The sequence below is a fragment of the Eurosta solidaginis genome, chromosome 2 (assembly GCF_040869045.1).
Source record: "Eurosta solidaginis isolate ZX-2024a chromosome 2, ASM4086904v1, whole genome shotgun sequence".
Lineage (NCBI taxonomy): Eukaryota > Metazoa > Arthropoda > Insecta > Diptera > Tephritidae > Eurosta > Eurosta solidaginis.
In genome coordinates, this window is record NC_090320.1 from 81,173,201 (window position 1) to 81,194,070 (window position 20,870).

General features: G+C 37.9%; 1 protein-coding gene across 15 annotated transcripts in view; it reads right to left on the reverse strand.

Annotated features, from left to right (window-relative positions):
* Positions 1-20,870, reverse strand: part of wwk (white walker) — a 600,820-nt gene that overhangs the window by 90,151 nt on the left and 489,799 nt on the right. For all 15 annotated transcript variants that reach the window (XM_067765914.1, XM_067765921.1, XM_067765915.1 and 12 more), the window contains one exon: positions 5,790-6,117. In XM_067765914.1, the coding sequence (XP_067622015.1) occupies positions 5,790-6,117 (328 nt within the window). The remainder of the gene's footprint in view (positions 1-5,789; positions 6,118-20,870) is intronic.

A 20,870-nucleotide genomic window follows, 5' to 3' on the forward strand; every position in this document is an offset into this window, starting at 1 on the left:
GTTTTATTTAGCTTGACTTGACAGGCCAGGCGGCACGAATTTTGTAATTAAAATTTAAGTAACTTCCAGATAAGCTGCAAGCTTCGAACTTAGAATATAGTTCAAAACCCGATGACAATGCAATATTAAGAAAAAAAGTCCGATAGGTGGCGCATTGATCGAAATATTTCAAAAGAATGGTATTAGTGGTCCGATTTGGCTCATATTTGGAACACACAATAATAGAAAGATAGCTTGATGTCCGAATTGGCTCATACATATTTGGAACAAATATTACATACAGTCCGGTAGAAGTGACATCAAAATATTTTGGAGTTCGAGGAGGGACAAACATTCGTGGCGCAGTGTCTAGTAAAGAGTCCTTGTAATAATGAGTCACAAAATGAACTAAATAGAATGAGAAATAATAGGTAATTAAATAAAGACTAAAAACTTGAAAATAAAATAATTTAAAAAATTTTTTTAAGTTAAACGGTTTTATTGAAAACAATACTTACATGAAGTAATAATAATACTAAAAGCTAGAAAATAATTAGGTAGGTCCTAGGTACTAGTCATCACACTCCTCATCAATCTATGGCGAATGTGAGGCGTAGCAGGTCAACAGAAATATGACGCGTCCAACGCTTTTATTTAATTATCTGACCAACGCCCTAATTTGATGAGGAGTGTAATGACTAGTACCTATGACCCATCTAATTATTTTTAGCTTTTATTATTATTATTACTTAATGTAAATATTGTTTTCAATAAAACCGTTTAACTTAAAAAAATTTTTAAAATTATTTTATTTTAAAGTTTTTAGTATTTATTTAATTACCTATTATTTCTCATTATATTTAGTTCATTTAGTGACTCATTATTACAAGGACTCTTTCTTGACTTTACTCGACTCTGCGCCACGTATGTTTGTCCGTCCTCGAACTCCAAAATGTGCCACTTCTACCGGACTGTATATAATATTTGCTCCAAATATGAGCCAAATCGGACATCATAGGTCGCTTTCTATTCAGATATGGACCAAATCGGAGCACAAATACGATTTTTTTGAATATCGCAATCCTTGCGCCACCTAGCGGCGAATTTTTTTCATGGGTCGCTTTCTATTCATGTATGTATTATGTGTTGCAAACATGAACCAAATCGAACCACAAATACGATTTTTTTGAAATCTTTAGACCCATGCGCCACCTATCGGATTTTTTTTGTTATTATTGCATTGTCATGGGGTTCTGAACTACATATACCAAGTTTCAAGCTTGTAGCTTATCGGGAAGTTACTTAAATTTCAATTAAAAAAATTCGTGCCGGCCAGCCTGTCAAGTCAAGCTAAATAAAACCGTTTAAAAATATGTAAAAAATTTATGAATTTAACCCTTCATGTCAGTTTAACTCTGAGTTAAAAAGTTAACTTGACGTGCCTAAGCGTTTTCAGTAATAAGGCTGGTGCGAGTTTGCCTAAATTTTTGGGTTTCATTGGAATTTTCCAGCATTGCTCAAATTTAGGTGAAAAACTGTCACATGTGTGCTAGTTAATAAGACAACTTAAATTATTTTTTTTACGAAGAAAAAATCAAAGATTAACTTTGAACCACATACATATGTATTTTCACAGTTTGGTATATTTATGCTTATTTTGGACGTCCCCGTCTGAACGGATTATATCGCCAAATAACTGAAGATAAAAATTTGAAAAAAAGGACGTGTGGCACTCGGGGATTATCGCGTTAAAGCTATTGCATATTATCAACTTATGCAATTATAATATTAATGCAACATTTTGTTTTCTTTGATATTAATTCAAGTTTTGTGTTTGATATTAATTCAAGTTAACCTTTTTAAGCGTGGTGACCGATAAGAAAACTAATTTTTTACTTTTATTGAATAAATGAGAAGTTAATATTTAACTTTCACTTTAACTTTAACTTTATTTTTAACTTTAACTTTCAGTTTAACTTTAACATTCACTTTAACTTTAACTTTAACTTTATTTTTAGCTTTAACTTTAACTTTAACCTTAACTTTAACTTTGACTTTAACTTTAACTTTATTTTTAACTTTAACTTTAATCTTAACTTTAACTTTCACTTTAACTTTAACTTTAACTTTATTTTTAACTTTAACTTTAATTTTCGCTTTAACTTTAACATTCACTTTAACTTTAACTTTAACTTTAACTTTAACTTCAACTTTAACTTTAACTTAAACTTTAACCTTAACTTTAACTTTCACTTTAACTTTATTTTTAACTTTAACTTCCGCTTTAACTTTAACATTCACTTTAATTTTAACTTTAATTTTAACTTTATCTTTAACTTTAACTTTATGATCCGGGGTGGGCGTGAGCTTAGCACCTGCTAACAAGCCAACCTAATATAAACGCACGCAAGTCATTTTCTGTCAAAAATGTCTCATGCACATACAACTTGTATGCGTGAAAACCTAACTCCATTTCCAATTTTTGTTCTGCGTGACATTTAGATTTGACGTTTGCACACATGCTTTACATTGTCGCAAGCATGCTTATTTGGGTTAGGGCAAAAAACGCCGGTTGCTTGCGTGCGCTAAAAAACCGCAGTGCGGTTTTATTAGGTTGGCTTGTAAGCGACCATATATGTATACGATAAGCGATAGCACAATGGCTACTTCGTGAAAATCAAGGACAGCTCTTTTAGTTTGATTTCGATGGTCGTACGGTGAGGAAGTGTCGCACGCGCGCTTAAAGCAGAGTACCAAAGAGTGCGTGTGACACATGTTCACCGTTCAAGCATTGAAATCAAACTAAATAAATAATTGATTGATTGATTGGTTTTTTTTTGATTTAGTCGCCAAGCCCGCGATAAAATCTATGCAATAGCTTAAAAAATAATTTTAAATGTGCGTGGAACCGCCCACTTGTGATAAAACCAATTTTACAAATATTATTAGTCATAAATCAGAAATCGTTAAACGATAGGTAACAAAATTCGGCAGAGAGATTTCCTTTACTATACGGAATGTTTTGAAGAAAAATTAACGAAATCGGGTAAGGGTCACGCCCACTTTTTATATAAAAGATTTTTAAAAGAGCCGTGGACGAATAAAATAAGCCATATCTTCGCAAAACAAAGCTTTATATCAATGGTATTTCATTTCCCCAAGTGGATTTATAACATCAAATAGGAAAAATTAAAAATTTAAAAAAATGGGCGTGGCACCGTACCTTTCATGACTAAGCAATTTTCTGTTTCGGAAGCAAAAACTCGAAGAAAAATTAACGGATCGTAATAAAATTGGGTACACAAATTTTCCCTATAGCAGGATATATTTCTGGAAAAAATGGACGAGATCGGTTAAAGACCACGCCCACTTTTATATAAAAGATTTTCAAAAGGGTCGTAGACGAAAATAATAAGCTATATTTTAGCGAAAAAGAGCTTTGTATCAATGTAATTTTACTTTCTAAATTGAATTATCAACATTAAACTGAAAAATACTAATGAAAATGGGGGCGGCGCCGCACCTTTTTTCTAAGCAATTTTCAATGTTTCGGGAGCCATAACTCGAAGAAAAATTTACATATGGCAACAAAATTGGGTACACATATTTTCCTCATAGAAGGAAATATTTCTAGTAAAAATGGATAAGATTGGTCAAGGACCACGCCCACTTTTATATAAATGACTTTAAAAAGTGTCGTAGGCAAAAATAATAAGTCAAATCTTAGGGAAAAATAGTCTTGTTCCAATCGTATTTTGTGCCATTATATCAAGAAATGGGAAAAAAATCAAATCTTGAAAAATGGGCGTGGCACTGCCCCTTTCTTACAATACATTTTCAAACATTTCAGGAGCCGTAACTCGACGAGAGATTTGATGCACATGTATGTGGTAAAGTGGTATTTGGTAAAAGTGCGTAGATGCAGTAGAGCTGGATTTCGATTCGATTCTTAATCGATTTAATCGATCTTATTTTTAGAAATGTAGAGTCGATTTTTTTTAAATCGTTCGATTCTTTAGGCATCGAAACTTTCATCACTATCTACTTTACGGATGCTTGAGGAAATTCATATTCTGTAATTTTTGTTTTTATAAATTTAGCTTTATTGTCTTGGTGTCTTCGAGAGAAAGGAGAAAGGTGAAGAAATTTCTTCGCACTTCTGGTAAGCAATATATTTAACATGTGTTTATCTATTTTGTGGTATGTACCTAATTGTGTTCAGTACGAAATTAATACCACAGTTTTAGATTCTTGTAAGCCAATTGAAAGTGACTGAAGGGGAATTCAATCTTATAAGTAATCCAAAGATTCGCAGATTTGTTGTTTGGAAGTATTTTAGTCAAGTGCAGGGCCATTCTGCGAAATGCAAATCGTACGGAAAAAATGCAAAACAGGTGGAAATACAACCAATTTGTTAAATCTCTTGAAGCGGTCACATCCAACGTTGATGGAAATGTCTTCATCAACAGCTCTTATAGAATTCTTTTTTGAACCTAATAACAACAATATAAGGAAGTCTCAATCTGTAGATGAACGAAAAAAATAACTGGAATGTGCTTTGATTAGAATGATTGCCACAGATATGCAACCCTTTAGGATTGTCGAAGGTCGAAGATAACGGATTCAAATCTTTAACACATTGCTTGGATCGTCAGTACGTTTAGCCTTAAAGTGTAACATTAAGATTTTGTCGGCAGACAACGAAACGAAAGAGAAACTGTCCAGCTTTATTTGTCGGGAAAAATCGTGTAACATGGTTAAGTACGTAAGCAAGTACATTATTACAAAGAATAAGCAAAATTTAAATAAACTTTGTTTGGTTCGATTAAATCGATTTTTTTCTAGAATCGAATCGACAAAATCGGTTCTTAAAAAAATCTAATCGAATCCAGATCTAAGATCCAGGTAATAAGCTATTTCTAGTAAAAGTTGGAAAATTTCGTTAATAACCTTGCCCTTCTTTTTGTAATAACGTTTTTTAGTACAATGTCACTTGTGTGTTCATGTTTATTGTTCTGTGATATCTTTATTTTAAAATAAACAGTAGGGAAATCCCCATATCTGAAGGAAAACTGCATTATTACCCGTTCAAGGTCATTGGTGTGTATCCTTGTTGCTTCTTTTAAACGAAAATTAGTTCAGAATAGACCCATATTGATATGTATTATGCGCAGCTTTGTAACACTATTAAGCACACAAAACAAACAACAACAGCATTTCAAGTGTACAGCTGGGTATGTAATGTTCGGTTTCACCCGAACTTAGACTTCCTTACTTGTTTATATTTGACGTTCGAATTTAGGCCGAGAAGTATGCTGCAAAAAAATCTATATATTATTGTTTTACCGGCAGTTTCCAGTGATTTAGGTTTTTTCTCAATTTAGGCAAACTCGCATCCAGCCTAAATAAATTTTAAGCTTTTCAAGAAAGCCTTTTATAAGCGTTGATAGCAAATGTTTACAAATCATACAACGTAGTAAGGTGAAGCGAAAGGTTTTTGCAAAAAAGCCAGAATAACTACGTAGTTCTTATAACTTGAAAATTTTCAAATTATATTCACTAAGTTTTATACATCAAGGAGAAGGGATCCATCTTTAGCGCTTCTTCAAACCGCTAGGAACTAGCTAAAGTAGCAGCTATTTTCGTCCTCTAACCTTATACCTTAGAGAAATATATTAGAATACGATTCGTATTTTAATTGTTATCTGACCCAAATGTTGGGCATATACATATTTGTTTATATATATATATATATATATATATATATATATATATATATATATATATATATATATATATAGGATACATACCTTTTGCCTCGTCTTCAGTGATGCCGCTGTGAGCTATGCTAACGTTACTGACACTGCTATCTACTGAAGGTATGTGTTTACCATTATCAGAAATTTTTTTGAGATGCATTGATGAAGTCGATGTTGTAAAGCCACCCACACTCGGCCTGCCGCTGTCAATTGCGCGACCAGTTCCTGTGACGGCAGCGCTGCCTGCACTTCCGCCACCAGCAGATGAGGAAGATGAGGAACCAACTGTTTGGTGTTGTATTGAGGTTTTTATAGCGATGTTACCCCAGGACGGTGCGGACTTTAGAATATCTGTTGCTTCTTTATTACTTTGTAACTCCTTTAAAGGTGGATTTATATAAAAAGCGATCCATTGAAATGAATTGCATTGAAATGGAAATGACATTAAAATATTTTGTTTTAGTTACATTGTAAATACGTATTAAATTCTTAAAAAACATGCTTTCTACACACATTTTTAATTTATTATTTGATTTCTAAAACATTACATATTGCACACCTCAATATCTCTAAACAGCGCTAAAACACATTTTGAAAACTCAAAGAAAAGAGTTCCTCTCCCATAGCGCAGTGATGGAGCTATTATCTAATTGGTTTATACAGATCAGCAGGGTCTAATTTAAGAAGCCAGTTATGTATGCATTTCTACAAAAATTTAGATTTTTTATTCAGCCTTTTTTGATACATACATACATATGTATATGTAGATGTGCGATATGTTGTCATATAGATGAATTATTATTATTATAATAATCGTGGCCAACTAAAATGTGTTTATTGCAATTAGTCTGAGTGCACATTGCAAAAACTCTTACAATATATGGGGTATTCCATCCCATTTCGACCAATTTTGAACCCGACCCCTTCAGAATTGGCTGAAAGTTTTTCTTCTTTTTTTAGTTTACGAAAGACGTTTTTCAGAAGTTTTTCAAATTTTTTCATCCAACTCAAAAAAAGTTATGAATTTTTTAAAAAACACCGTTTTTGTTTTCAAAATGCTATAACTTTTTAAAAAATTGATGGGATTGAAAAAAAAAACTTTAATTTTTTTTTTGTATTTTTTCCGAGAAGTACATTTAAAAACATATTAAAACAAGTAAGGAAGGCTAAGTTCGGGTGTAACCGAACATTACATACTCAGTTGAGAGCTGTGGAGACAAAGTAAGGGAAAATCACCATGTTGTAAAAAGAACCTAGGGTAACCCTGGAATGTGTTTGTATGACATGTGTATCAAATGGAAGGTATTAAAGAGTATTTTAAGAGGAAGTGGGCCATAGTTCTATAGCTGGATGCCATTTAGGGATATCGAAATAAAGGTGGACCAGGCCTGACTCTAGAATTTGTTTGTACGATAAGGGTATCAAATGAAATGTGTTAATGATAATTTTAAAAGGGAGTGGGCCTAAGTTCTATAGGTGGACGCCTTTTCGAGATATCGCCATAAAGGTGGACCAGTGGTGACTCTAGAATTTATTTTGTACGATATGGGTATCAAATGAAAGGTATTAATGAGTATTTTAAAAGGGCGTGGTCCTAAGTTCTATAGATGGACGCCGTTTCGAGATATCGCCATAAAGATGGACCAGGGGAGACTCTAGAATTTGTTTGTACGATATGAGTATCAAATGAAAGGTGTTAATGAGTATTTTAAGAGGGCGTGGGCCTTAGTTCTATATGTGGACGCCTTTTCGAGATATCGCCATAAAGGTGGACCAGGGGTGACTCTAGAATTTATTTTGTACGATATGGGTATAAAATGAAAGGTATTAATGAGTATTTTAAAAGGGCGTGGGCCTAAGTTCTATAGATGGACGCCGTTTAGAGATATCGCCATAAAGATGGACCAGGGGTGACTCTAGAATTTGTTTGTACGATATGAGTATCAAATGAAAGGTGTTAATGAGTATTTTAAGAGGGCGTGGGCCTTAGTTCTATATGTGGACGCCTTTTCGAGATATCGCCATAAAGGTGGACCAGGGGTGACTCTAGAATTTATTTTGTACGATATGGGTATAAAATGAAAGGTATTAATGAGTATTTTAAAAGGGCGTGGGCCTTAGTTCTATAGGTGGACTCCTTTTCGGAATATCGTTATAAAAGTGGACCAGGGTTGACTCTAGAATGCGTTTGTATAATATGGGTATCAAACGAAAGGTGTTAAGAAGTGTTTTAAAAGGGAGTGGGCCTTAGCTCTATAGGTGGACGCCTTTTCGGAATATCGTTATAAAAGTGGACCAGGGGTGACTCTAGAATGCGTTTGTACAATATGGGTATCAAATGAAAGGTGTTAATGAGTATTTTAAAAGGGCGTGGGCCTTAGTTCTACCGGTGGACGCCTTTTCGAGATATCGCCATAAAGGTGGACCAGGGGTGACTCTAGAATTTGTTTGTACGATATGGGTATCCAATGAAAGGTGTTAATGAGTATTTTAAAAAGGAGTGGGCCTTAGTTCTATATGTGGACGCCTTTTCGAGATATCGCCATAAACGTGGACCAGGGGGGAATCTGGAATGTGTTTGTACGATATGGGTATCAAATTAAAGGTATTAATGAGGGTTTTAAAAGGGAGTGGCCCTTAGTTGTATATGTGAAGGCGTTTTCGAGATATCGACCAAAATGTGGACCAGGGTGATCCAGAACATCATCTGTCGGGTACCGCTAATTTATTTATATATGTAATACCACGAACAGTATTCCTTCCAAGATTCCAAGGGCTTTTGATTTAGCCCTGCAAAACTTTTTCATTTTCTTCTACTTAATATGGTAGGTGTCACACCCATTTTACCAAGTTTTTTTCTAAAGTTATATTTTGCGTCAACCAATACAATTACCATGTTTCATCCCTTTTATCGTATTTGGTATATAACTATGTCATTTTTTTCATTTTTCGTAATTTTCGATATCGAAAAAGTGGGCGTGGTCATAGTCGGATTTCGGCATTTTTTACACCAATACAAAGTGAGTTCAGATAAGTACGTGAACTGAGTTTAGTAAAGATATATCGATTTTTGCGGCGGCCACCGTGGTGTGATGGTAGCGTGCTCCGCCTATCACACCGTATGCCCTGGGTTCAACTCCCGGGCAAAGTAACATCAAAATTTTAGAAATAAGGTTTTTCAATTATAAGAAAATTTTTCAAAGCGGGGTCGCCCCTCGGCAGTGTTTGGCAAGCGCTCCGGGTGTATTTCTGCCATGAAAAGATCTCAGTGAAAACTCATCTGCCATGCAGATGCCGTTCGGAGTCGGCATAAAAACATGTAGGTCCCGTCCGGCCAATTTGTAGGGAAAATCAAGAGGAGCACGACGCACATTGGAAGAGAAGCTCGGCCTTAGATCTCTTCGGAGGTTATCGCGCCTTACATTTATTTTTATTTTATATCGATTTTTTTTTAAAGTGGGCGTGGTCGTTCTCCGATTTTGCTAATTTTTATTAAGCAGACATATAGTAGTAAGAGTAACGTTCCTACCAAATTTCATCATGATATCTTCAACGGCTGCCAAATTACAGCTTGCAAAACTTCTAAATTACCTTCTTTTAAAAGTGGGTGGTGCCACGCCCATTGTCCAAAATTTTACTAGTTTCATCGCTTAATCCATATTGGGTAATGAATTATCGCACTTTTTCGATTTTTCGAAATTTTCGATATCGAAAAAGTGGGCGTGGTTATTTTCCGATATCGTTCATTTTAAATAGCGATCTGAGATGAGTGCCCAGGAGCCTACATACCAAATTTCATCAAGATACCTCAAATTTTACTCAAGTTATCGTGTTAATGGACAGACGGACGGAGGGATGGACATGGCTCAATGGAATTTTTTTTCGATACTGATGATTTTGATATATGGAAGTCTATATCTATCTCGATTCCTTTATACCTGTACAACCAACCGTTATCCAATCAAAGTTAATATACTCTGTGAGCTCTGCATTGTGAAAAAACACCGTTTTCCAACTCAAAATAAGTTTTAAATATTTTGGAAAAAAACGGTGTTTTTTCAAAATGCTATAACTTTTTCAGAAATTTACCGTTTGGGATCATATTTTTTTTTAAATATGTTTTTAAATGTACTTTTCGGAAAAAATACCAAAAAATTAAAAAATTTTTTTTTCAATTAAATAAAAAAAAAAATTCTTGGCCCACTCCGGGATTAGTGGGGATGATTGCAGAATTGGTTGAGTTTTTATGAGAAAAAAAAGGCGAAATTTGAAAAATCTCGAAAAACTGAAAAATTACAAAAAAAAAACTTTAAACATTTTTTTGAATTTTTTCCGAAAAGTACATTTAAAAACAAATTTAAAAAAAAAAGATCGCAAACGGTCAATTTTTGGAAAAGTTATAGCATTTTGAAAACAAAAACGGTGTTTTTTTAAAAATTCATAACTTTTTTTGAGTTGGATGAAAAAATTTGAAAAACTTCTGAAAAGCGTCTTTCGTAAGCTAGAAAAAGAAGAAAAACTTTCAGCCAATTCTAAAGGGGTCGGGTTCAAAATTGGTCGAAATGGGATGGAATACCCCATATGTAGTTAACGTTCTCAAAATCGGCATATATTTATGATGAAAATGTCAATAAATATCAAAATAGAGCACTTTAAGACGGCAGCCAAAACACTGCATATACATAAATGGTACTTAACAGGTTTACACTCTAACCCGACAAAATGTACTCTTAAAAAATTTAACTGTATCAAGGACTGGTTGTTATACAAATTTGTTTTATGCAAAAAAACTCAGATTGGACCAATGTAGAGTGGCTGGAAATAATACCGTTGTTTTAGTGATTATCTTTTATAATCAAGAAGATCTTTTAATAACTAAATTGTTATAACTTTAATACACTTACATGTTACTTTTCCAACTTCAACCTAGGCTACGGGATTGAAGTTATGTTTATGTTTTTAAAATAAATCAGACTCCCTTATGAAGATGTATAAAAAGCATCGAAACGCGTAGGAGAAAAGGACAAAAAAATGTGTATGTATTATATTATATAGGTACAATGTACAATAATTCTTTAGGACAGATGCCTGCTTGTGAGATATACCGTTGGTTAACAGACGCTGATAATTTCAATGAAGTCTATATCAAAACGTCGGCCATTGCGTTAGCCAAGGTAGGTACCATATGTGTTGATTAAGGAAGGAACGAGGAGGCAAAAGTAGGGAGAACGGTCCCGTCATTGTGATTGCTTATTCAGCAGTCTTACCACAACCTTTCCACTTTGCTTAAGCGAAGGAGATGATGAACCTAATATCCCAACCGATGAGGGCCTATGAAAAAATTTGCATCACTCTGCTTTTAAAGCTTTTTTTAGAACTACTTATTGCAAATGATAGGTGTGATGCCAAGCAACATATCAGGCTGTTTATTCGTTAACAATGTATGTATGTACATATCTACAAATGAGACATTTTCGCGTAAAACAAAGAAAACCAAAAGGCCCGTCACATAAGGGTTTTATGCAGAAGAAAACTCATGAACGCCTTGCGTATTGAATACAAAAAATTTAGATAGGTATGTGCGTGGCAAATGATGGGACTTAAAACCATGAAGCTAATTTGTTTTGACAAACTTATTATGTCTTCGTCCTTATCGATGTCTTCGTTTTCGTAAATTATGGAAGATTATGTGTAGGTCGTACAACTTAGACTAACAAAGTTGCTACTATCATTAAAAAGAGAGGTCTGTAGACTCATGACGGGTATTCGGATTGGACACTGCCTTCTGGCGCCACATGCCTTTAAATTGAGCTTGGTTAGTGATAGCAGATGTACGAAGTGCGGGTTGGAGGAGGAAACGATCGAGCACGTTTTGTGCTCGTGCCCTGCCCTTGCCAGGCTAAAACTCCAGCTATTAAGAATGATACAGCTGTCAGATCTAGAAGCAGCAAGTGGCATTGGTCCTAGAAGGCTTCCAGTATTTGCCAAGAGGACGTAGTTATTTTATAACATAGGTCCTGGTTTTTGATAGATTTTTTCAGTTTTGTCGTTAAATAAACTTCTGGTAACACTACGGACTCATTCAGTCTATGTGAGGTCCTCATGGACCTGTCCGTTCAACGTAACCTATCGATGCCTTATGCATGTTTTGCCACAAAACTCGATTTTTTTCAATCAGGAGAGTGACGCGGTTAACGAAAAAACGGGATGATATACAATTTCGTCAAGATCTCTCCGAACCTTTTGAGAATAAGGGAGTAGACGACTTCAGATCTCAAAGGGATATTAGAAAAAAATAACGAGCTGTTCATGACCAAAATTATAATAATTTTGGGCAGTCCTGCTGCAAAACTTTGTTGAAGGCGATTAAAAGTATTTATCTAGATGATGCAGATATAGGTATGGATATGTCATTGATATTGTTTTTGATAAGCCCATCTTGATTCCGCTTAGCTTCATGCTAACTTTTATGAGAAACAAAAACTGTTACAATTTTACATGACCACGATTATACGTCTTTCGGCTTTAATAACATGTAAAGCGGATAAAGTTTGTTTATTTAATTTTTAAAATACCGGCCATGCAAAGTTAAAGCAATTTTAAAAGTGATGTTAAATGTGATGTACTAAAATGCAGTTTTCTCAAATAGCGCTCGGGGAATTTTCATAAAATTGTATTGCTGAGCTTATTTTAGCTCACAAAACAAGAACCCGCAAAAAACCCGAGGTGGTGTGACTTCGAATTAAAACATAGTTCAGGCACCACGTGAAGTAGTCAAATATTTCTGCCGTCCATGGGAAAAGGCAGCGAAGTTCACTTACTGGCTTTTAGGAATTTAGATGTCAATAAATTTCGGCGAGTATAATTTACTCATTAATTAAACAAATACTTATTTAAAATTCACATTCATATATAAAACAAGGTTTTAAATTTGATGTTCACTTCAAAACAAAAACCCAATTTTCCCTGATTTAACTTTTTACATTTACAGATTAACAGGTTCCCTGTCCCGTGTATCATATACAATTCATGTTAGCAATTTTGTATCGCGTCCGATACGCTCGTGTATCACATATGAGCAACCTTAGATATACCTTATACTGGCGGCCACCGTGGTGTGATGGTAGCGTGCTCCGCCTACCACACCGGATGCCCTGGGTTCAAACCCCGGGCAAAGCAACATCAAAAATTTTAGAAATAAGGTTTTTCAATTAGAAGAAAATTTTTCTAAGCGGGGTCGCCCCTCGGCAGCGTTTGGCAAGCGCTCCGGGTGTATTTCTGCCATGAAAAGCTCTCAGTGAAAACTCATCTGCGTTGCAGATGCCGTTCGGAGTCGGCATAAAATCATGTAGGTCCCGTCCGGCCAATTTGTAGGGAAAATCAAGAGGAGCACGACGCAAATTGGAAGAGAAGCTCGGCCTTAGATCTCTTCGGAGGTTATCGCGCCTTACATTTATTTTATTTATTTTTATATACGTTTACGCTTAAACTTTATATGGACTGCTAAGCGACACACTTTAAATACACCTCTGAAATTGCTACGCATAAAATTAGTACTACTAAATTTCAATACGCATTATACTCAGATGTAACTGAAATATGTGTCTATGCTTCACCCTCTGCACTAGGTTAGGTTGGGTTGTAGCTTCCATAGGGGAAGCTCACTTGGACAACATGAAAGTCCGTTGTGATACCACATATAATAAACTAAAATAACGGTGACGTAGATATAACTACTTAGAGAATCGTTGGGTAGCAACGATAAAGTTCCGAATGATCCCGATCTCAACCGTGGATAGCTCCTCGGGAGATCCAAGTGAGTCGCGACCGAAATACTTTCGCCTAGTTCTGGCAAAAGCTGGGAAATCAAGCATAAAGTGATTTGGTGATTCCACCTCATCATCCTCTATACAGCTGCAGCAGGATGGAGGTTCCAATATATTGAGACGTACAGCATGGATACCCATGGGACAGTGCCCTGTCAAAACCCCAATGACCATTGATAGGTGAGCCTTAGTGAACCCAATTATTTCAGCAGACCTCCTGCCATCCACTTTCGGACAGAAAGATCTTGCTACTCTGCAAGACGTAGTGTCCGTCCAATATTTGCTGAGCTGACTCGAGGCCCAGCTATGGAAGAGCAATCCACAGGCGGCTAGCGGAATCCCGAAATCCCTACAGCCATCTTCATCCGGTTCAGTTGTACCGATTCGGGCTAAGAGATCCGCTTGACAGTTACCCGCAATATCACTATGGCCCGGGACCCAGATAATCTTAATTGTAAAATAATTCGATGCAATCGAAAGTGAGGTCAGGCACTCCCAGACCACCCTCGATCACACTGTAGTTGAGCTCAAGGCCTTTATAGCCGCTTGGCTATCAGAGTAAATGTTAAATTCCCTAACCGTAGTAGCGGTGGATAGCATTTCATCCACCGCATCCTTAATCGCAGTAACTTCCGCTTGGAATACACTGCAGTGAAAGACCCCCCGCCAACCTTTCCGTCCAACTTCGACCCATCCGTGAACAAGTTAACCGGTCCCATGCCCCAGATAATTCCTTTTTCCCACTCCTCCCTCGGGGGAATGACTGGGGTGAAGGTTGCATGCAATAGTCCGTCCTGTCCGGGATAAAGTCGAAACTAGTAAGAAGGCTAGAGTGTCCGAAATCAGAAAGCATATAACCCATATTACGAAGCCTGACGACCGGGCCGCGGCTGCCTTTCTCGCAATATCTACTGTATGTGTATTCAGCATGACATTCAGTGCCAAGGTAGGTGTTGTTCTCAGAGCACCACTGATACCAGTAAGCACCGTCGGTTGCACTGACACTAACATTTTGGAGGTGCTCGGCGTGTTCAGTGCTTTCCACCAGACCAGGACCCCAAAGAGCTGAATCGGTTTGACCACCATCTCATAAAGCCAGTGTACTACTCCTGGCGAGAGCCCCCATCTCTTTCCGATAGTCCCCCTGCAACAGAACAAGGCAACCGTGGCCTTCCTGGCCCTATCTTCCACATTGGGCCTCCAGGACAGCTTCTTGTCCAGAGCAATCCCCGAATATTTAACCCTGTCAGTAAGTACCAACGGTACCCCTCCAATCGAAGGAGTTTTGAAGTCGAGTATCTTATATCTCCTTGTAAAAAGAACAAATTCAGTTTTTCCGGGGTTGACCGCCAATCCACATGATTTAGCCCACCTAGCCACAGTATCCAGGTAGCCCTGCAGAACATCGCGCAGGGTGCCCAGAAATTTGACTCTGACTAGGATAGCGAGGTCATCTGCATAGGCAACCACTCAACAACCATTGGCTTTCAGCTCCACAAGAAGCTCGTTGACTACCACAACCCAGAGCAGAGGAGATAGGACACCTCCCTGTGGCATGCCCCTGCACACCTTCCTCTTAATTATGGCCCCTCTCCACTCCGCTGCGAAAATTCTGCCGCATAGGAGTTTGCTACCCAATTCAGCAAGAGCCGCTTCGACTCCTAAACCCACCAGAGCTCTTTCGATTGCCCCGGTAAGACATTGTTAAAAGCCCCGTCGATGTCTAGAAAGGCACCCAGAGCATACTCTTTGTGTTCTAGGGACCCCTCTATTTGCTTTACAATCGAATGGAGACCCGTTTCCGTCGATCTGCCCTTGCAGTACGCATGCTGTGAAGCCGGCAGTAAACCCCCAGTTATCCTTTCCCGTAGGTACAAGTCAATCAACCGCTCAAACGTCTTAAGGAGAAACGACGACAGACTGATTGGCCTGAAATCCTTAGGTGATACATGAGAGCTCCTGCCGGCCTTCGGAATGAAGATGACCCTAACCGTGTGCCACAATTTAGGGATATAGTTAAGCCTGAGGCAGTTAGTGTAGATGATGCCCAACCAGCGGCAGGAAATCCCTGAAGACTTTTGAAGTTGCGCAGGAATGATGCCATCCGGGCCGGGTGACTTATAGAGCTTGAACGAACTTATAGCCCAGAATATTTGACTTTCCCGTAGTGGAATGGCAGGCATTTCTGCATGGCCAGCAACCGCCGACCATGCAAGCGAAGATCTCTGCGCAACTGGGACATCGGGAAAATGATTGCCCAGTAAAAGTCTTAGGGACTCCTCGCTACTCATCGACCAGTCCCCACCATCATCTCTCAGATACCCCCCAATGGCGGGATTCCTAGAGAGTATTTTTCTAAGCCTCGCGGATTCATTGCAGCCTTCTACGTTTTCGCAGAAGCTTCGCCATGAATCTCGCTTGGCTATCCTTATTTCATATTTATAAATTCCCAGACTCACCTTATAGAGCTCCCAGTGCGACGGTAATTTACTCCTCCTGGCTCTGTTAAAGAGCCGCCTACTGGAAGCTCTTAGGTCGTCAAGAGAATCACACCACCAGGGCGGCTTGCCCTTCCCCTGTAAGTTTTCAATGAGCAGGACAGTTGAAAGGCGCTATTGCGTGTCGAGGTGAAGTTTTCCACCAGACCGTCTATCTCAGATTCGGACAGATCCGAAGCAACGATAGGCGCCTCAGGCAATCGCTCTCCCAACTTCCTACAATACAAGTCCCAGTTGGTACTTTAAGGGTTCCTAAAAGATATTTTACCAGGACGTTCTTCGTTCACCGAGAACTGAATATATCGGTGATCAGAGAAGGAGTGCTCGTTAAGAACCCTCCAGCCAGATATCCGATCCTCCAGGGTGGGGTCCAGGACTTCCTCCCTTACCGCAGTAATAAAAGTCGGTTCATTCCCTCTATTACATACACAAAGTCCCTCATCTACAATAAAAGTAAATAAAGACTCTGGTGTTCGTATCCGAGCTACCCCATATGCTATGGTGTGCATTAGCATCGGCACCTATGATTACGCCAACGCCTCTCCGCCTTTCGTCAGCGGTGATTTCGCCCAGTATCACAGGTGGTGGTCCCTTTACGTCCCCATGGGGCATATACGCTGAGACCACCCACAATTCGTTACTGCCTCGCCCGAGGCAGACCGTGGTTACGTCAGCATTGCTGAAATTAGAGAGAATAAAAGCTTTAAATTCCTTTTTAATAAGCACACAGGATCTAGATCTACCTGCCTCCCCATGCACCAAGGTGTTGAATTTTCCCGTCCTTAATCCAGAAAATTTTCCGCCGTTACTACTCAGCCACGGCTCCTGGACAAGGATTATATCCACTCCGCCTTTCTCAAGACAGAGCAACACCCTCGGCACTAATTCTATGCATTCTATGCGCGTCCACTATTTATCACAACTGATTCAGCTATATGTTATACACAGAAATACAACAGAGGATTGTGTCTCCGCTTTTCGGTACACCCTGTTGCTGTAGCTAGTTGTTTAACCACAGCCGCTGGATGGGTCTCCTAAGCATTATCTAAGCGAGGATAGGCGTTTTTTTCACGCGCAAACGAAACGTATACGCTTAAAAAAAAAAACACGGCTATAGACACATACTTCAGTTACATCTGAGTATAATGCGTATTGAAATTTAGTAGTACTAATTTATTGCGCAGCAATTTCAGAGGAGAATTTAGAGTTTTGACGCTTAGCAGTCCATATAAAGTTTAAGTGCAAACGTCTATTGTCACGTCATCTGAACCTGTTAACTGCCGCCAATAGCAAAAAGGCAGTAAAGTTCACTTACTATCTTTTAGAAATTTTCATACAATTACATTCCTGTAGCACCAATTTACTCGTTAGAGAAAGTAAGGGAAAATCACCATGTTGTAAAAAGAACCTAGGGTAACCCTGGAATGTGTTTGTATGACATGTGTATCAAATGGAAGGTATTAAAGAGTATTTTAAGAGGAAGTGGACCATAGTTCTATAGTTGGACGCCATTTAGGGATATCGCCATAAAGGTGGACCAGGCCTGACTCTAGAATTTGTTTGTACGATATGGGTATCAAATGAAATGTGTTAATGATAATTTTAAAAGGGAGTGGGCCTAAGTTCTATAGGTGGACGCCTTTTCGAGATATCGCCATAAAGGTGGACCAGGGGTGACTCTAGAATTTATTTTGTACGATATGGGTATCGAATAAAAGGTATTAATGAGTATTTTAAAAGGGCGTGGGCCTAAGTTCTATAGATGGACGCCGTTTCGAGATATCGGCATAAAGGTGGACCAGGTGCTTCTCTAGAATGCGTTTGTACAATATGGGTATCAAATGAAAGGTGTTAATGAGTATTTTAAGAGGGCGTGGGCCTTAGTTCTATATGTGGACGCCTTTTCGAGATATCGCCATAAAGGTGGACCAGGGGTGACTCTAGAATTTGTTTGTACTATATGGGTATCAAATGAAAGATGTTAATGAGTATTTTGAAAGGGAGTGGGCCTTAGTTCTATTGGTGGACGCCTTTTCGGAATATCGTTATAAAAGTGGACCAGGGTTGACTTTAGAATGCGTTTGTACAATATGGGTATCAAACGAAAGGTGTTAATAAGTGTTTTAAAACGGAGTGGGCCTTAGATCTATAGGTGGACGCCTTGTCGGAATATCGTTATAAAAGTGGATCAGGGGTGACTCTAGAATGTGTTTGTATCAAATGAAAGGTGTTAATGTGTATTTTAAAAGGGCGTGGGCTTTAGTTCTATAGGTGGACGCCCTTTCGAGATATAGCCATAAAGGTGGACCTGGGGTGACTCTAGAATTTGTTTGTACGATATGGGTATCAAATGAAAGGTGTTAATGAGTATTTTAAAAGGGCGTGGTCCTTAGTTCTATAGGTGGACGCCTTTTCTAAATATCGCCATAAAGGTGGACCAGGGGTGACTCTAGAATTTGTTTGTACTATATGGGTATCAAACGAAAGGTGTTAATAAGTGTTTTAAAAGGGAGTGGGCCTTAGTTCTATAGGTGGACGCCTTTTCGGAATATCGTTATAAAAGTGGACCAGGGGTGACTCTAGAATGCGTTTGTGTAATATGGGTATCAAATGAAAGGTGTTAATGAGTATTTTAAAAGCGCGTGTGCCTTAGTTCTATAGGTGGACGCCTTTTCGAGATATCGCCATAAAGGTGGACCAGGGGTGACTCTAGAATTTGTTTGTACGATATGGGTATCAAATGAAAGGTGTTAATGAGTATTTTAAAAGGGCGTGGGCCTTAGTTCTATAGGTGGACGCCTTTTCGAAATATCGCCATAAAGGTGGACCAGGGGTGACTCTAGAATTTGTTTGTACGATATGGGTATCAAATGAAAGGTGTTAATGAGTATTTTAAAAAGGAGTGGGCCTTAGTTCTATATGTGGATGCCTTTTCGAGATATCGCCATAAACGTGGACCAGGGGTGACTCTAGAATTTGTTTGTACTATATGGGTATCAAATGAAAGGTGTTAATGATTATTTTAAAAGGGCGTGGGCCTTAGTTTTATAGGTGGATGCCTTTTCGAGATATCGCCATAAACGTGGACCAGGGGTGACTCTAGAATTTGTTTGTACAATATGGGTATCAAATGAAAGGTGTTAATGAGTATTTTAAAAGGGCGTGGGCCTTAGTTCTTAAGGTGGACGCCTTTTCGAAATATCGCCATAAAGGTGGACCAGGGGCGACTCTAGAATTTGTTTGTACGATATGGGTATCAGATGAAAGGTGTTAATGAGTATTTTAAAAAGGAGTAGGCCTTAGTTCTATATGTGGACGCCTTTTCGAGATATCGCCATAAACGTGGAACAGGGGTGACTCTAGAATGTGTTTGTACGATATGGGTATCAAATTAAAGGTATTAATGAGGGTTTTAAAAGGGAGTGGCCCTTAGTTGTATATGTGAAGGCGTTTTCGAGATATCGACCAAAATGTGGACCAGGGTGATCCAGAACATCATCTGTCGGGTACCGCTAATTTATTTATATATGTAATACCACGAACAGTATTCCTTCCAAAATTCCAAGGGCTTTTGATTTCGCCCTGCAAAACTTTTTCATTTTCTTCTACTTAATATGGTAGGAGTCACGACCATTTTACCAAGTTTTTTTCTAAAGTTATATTTTGCGTCAATAGACCAATACAATTACCATGTTTCATCCCTTTTTTCGTATTTGGTATATAATTGTGGCATTTTTTTAATTTTTCGTAATTTTCGATATCGAAAAAGTGGGCGTGGTCATAGTCGGATTTCGGCCATTTTTTACACCAATACAAAGTGTGGTCAGATAAGTACGTGAACTGAGTTTAGTAAAGATATATCGATTTTTACTCAAGTTATCGTGTTAACGGCCGAGCGGAAGGACAGACGGTCGACTGTGTATAAAAACAGGGCGTGGCTTCAACCGATTTCGCCCTTTTTCACAGAAAACAGTTATCGTCCTAGAATCTAAGCCTCTACCAAATTTCACAAGGATTGGTTAATTTTTGTTCGACTTATGGCATTAAAAGTATCATAGACAAATTAAATGAAAAAGGGCGGAGCCACGCCCATTTTGAAATTTTCTTTTATTTTTGAATTTTGTTGCACCATAGCATTACTGGAGTTGAATGTTGATATAATTTACTTATATACTGTAAAGATATTAACTTTTCTTTTAACATTTGAATTTAAAAAAAAAAATTTTTTAAAAAGTGGGCGTGGTCGTTCTCCGATTTTGCTAATTTTTATCAAACAAGCATATAGTAATAAGTGTAATGTTCCTGCCAAATTTCATCATGATATCTTCAACGACTGCCAAATTACAGCTTGCAAAACTTCTAAATTACCTTCTTTTAAAAGTGGGCGGTGCCACGCCCATTGTACAAAATTTTACTAGTTTTCTATTCTGCGTCATAAGTTCAACTCACCTACCAAGTTTCATCGCTTTATCCGTATTTGGTAAGGAATTATCGCACTTTTTCGATTTTTCGAAATTTTCGATATCGAAAAAGTGGGCGTGGTTACTGTCCGATATCGTTCATTTTAAATAGCGATCTGAGATGAGTGCCCAGGAACCTACATACCAAATTTCATCAAGATACCTCAAAATTTACTCAAGTTATCGTGTTAACGGACAGACGGACATGGCTCAATCGAATTTTTTTTCGATACTGATGATTTTGATATATGGAAGTCTATATCTATCTCGATTCCTTTATACCTGTACAACCAACCGTTATCCAATCAAAGTTAATATACTCTGTGAGCTCTGCTCAACTGAGTATAA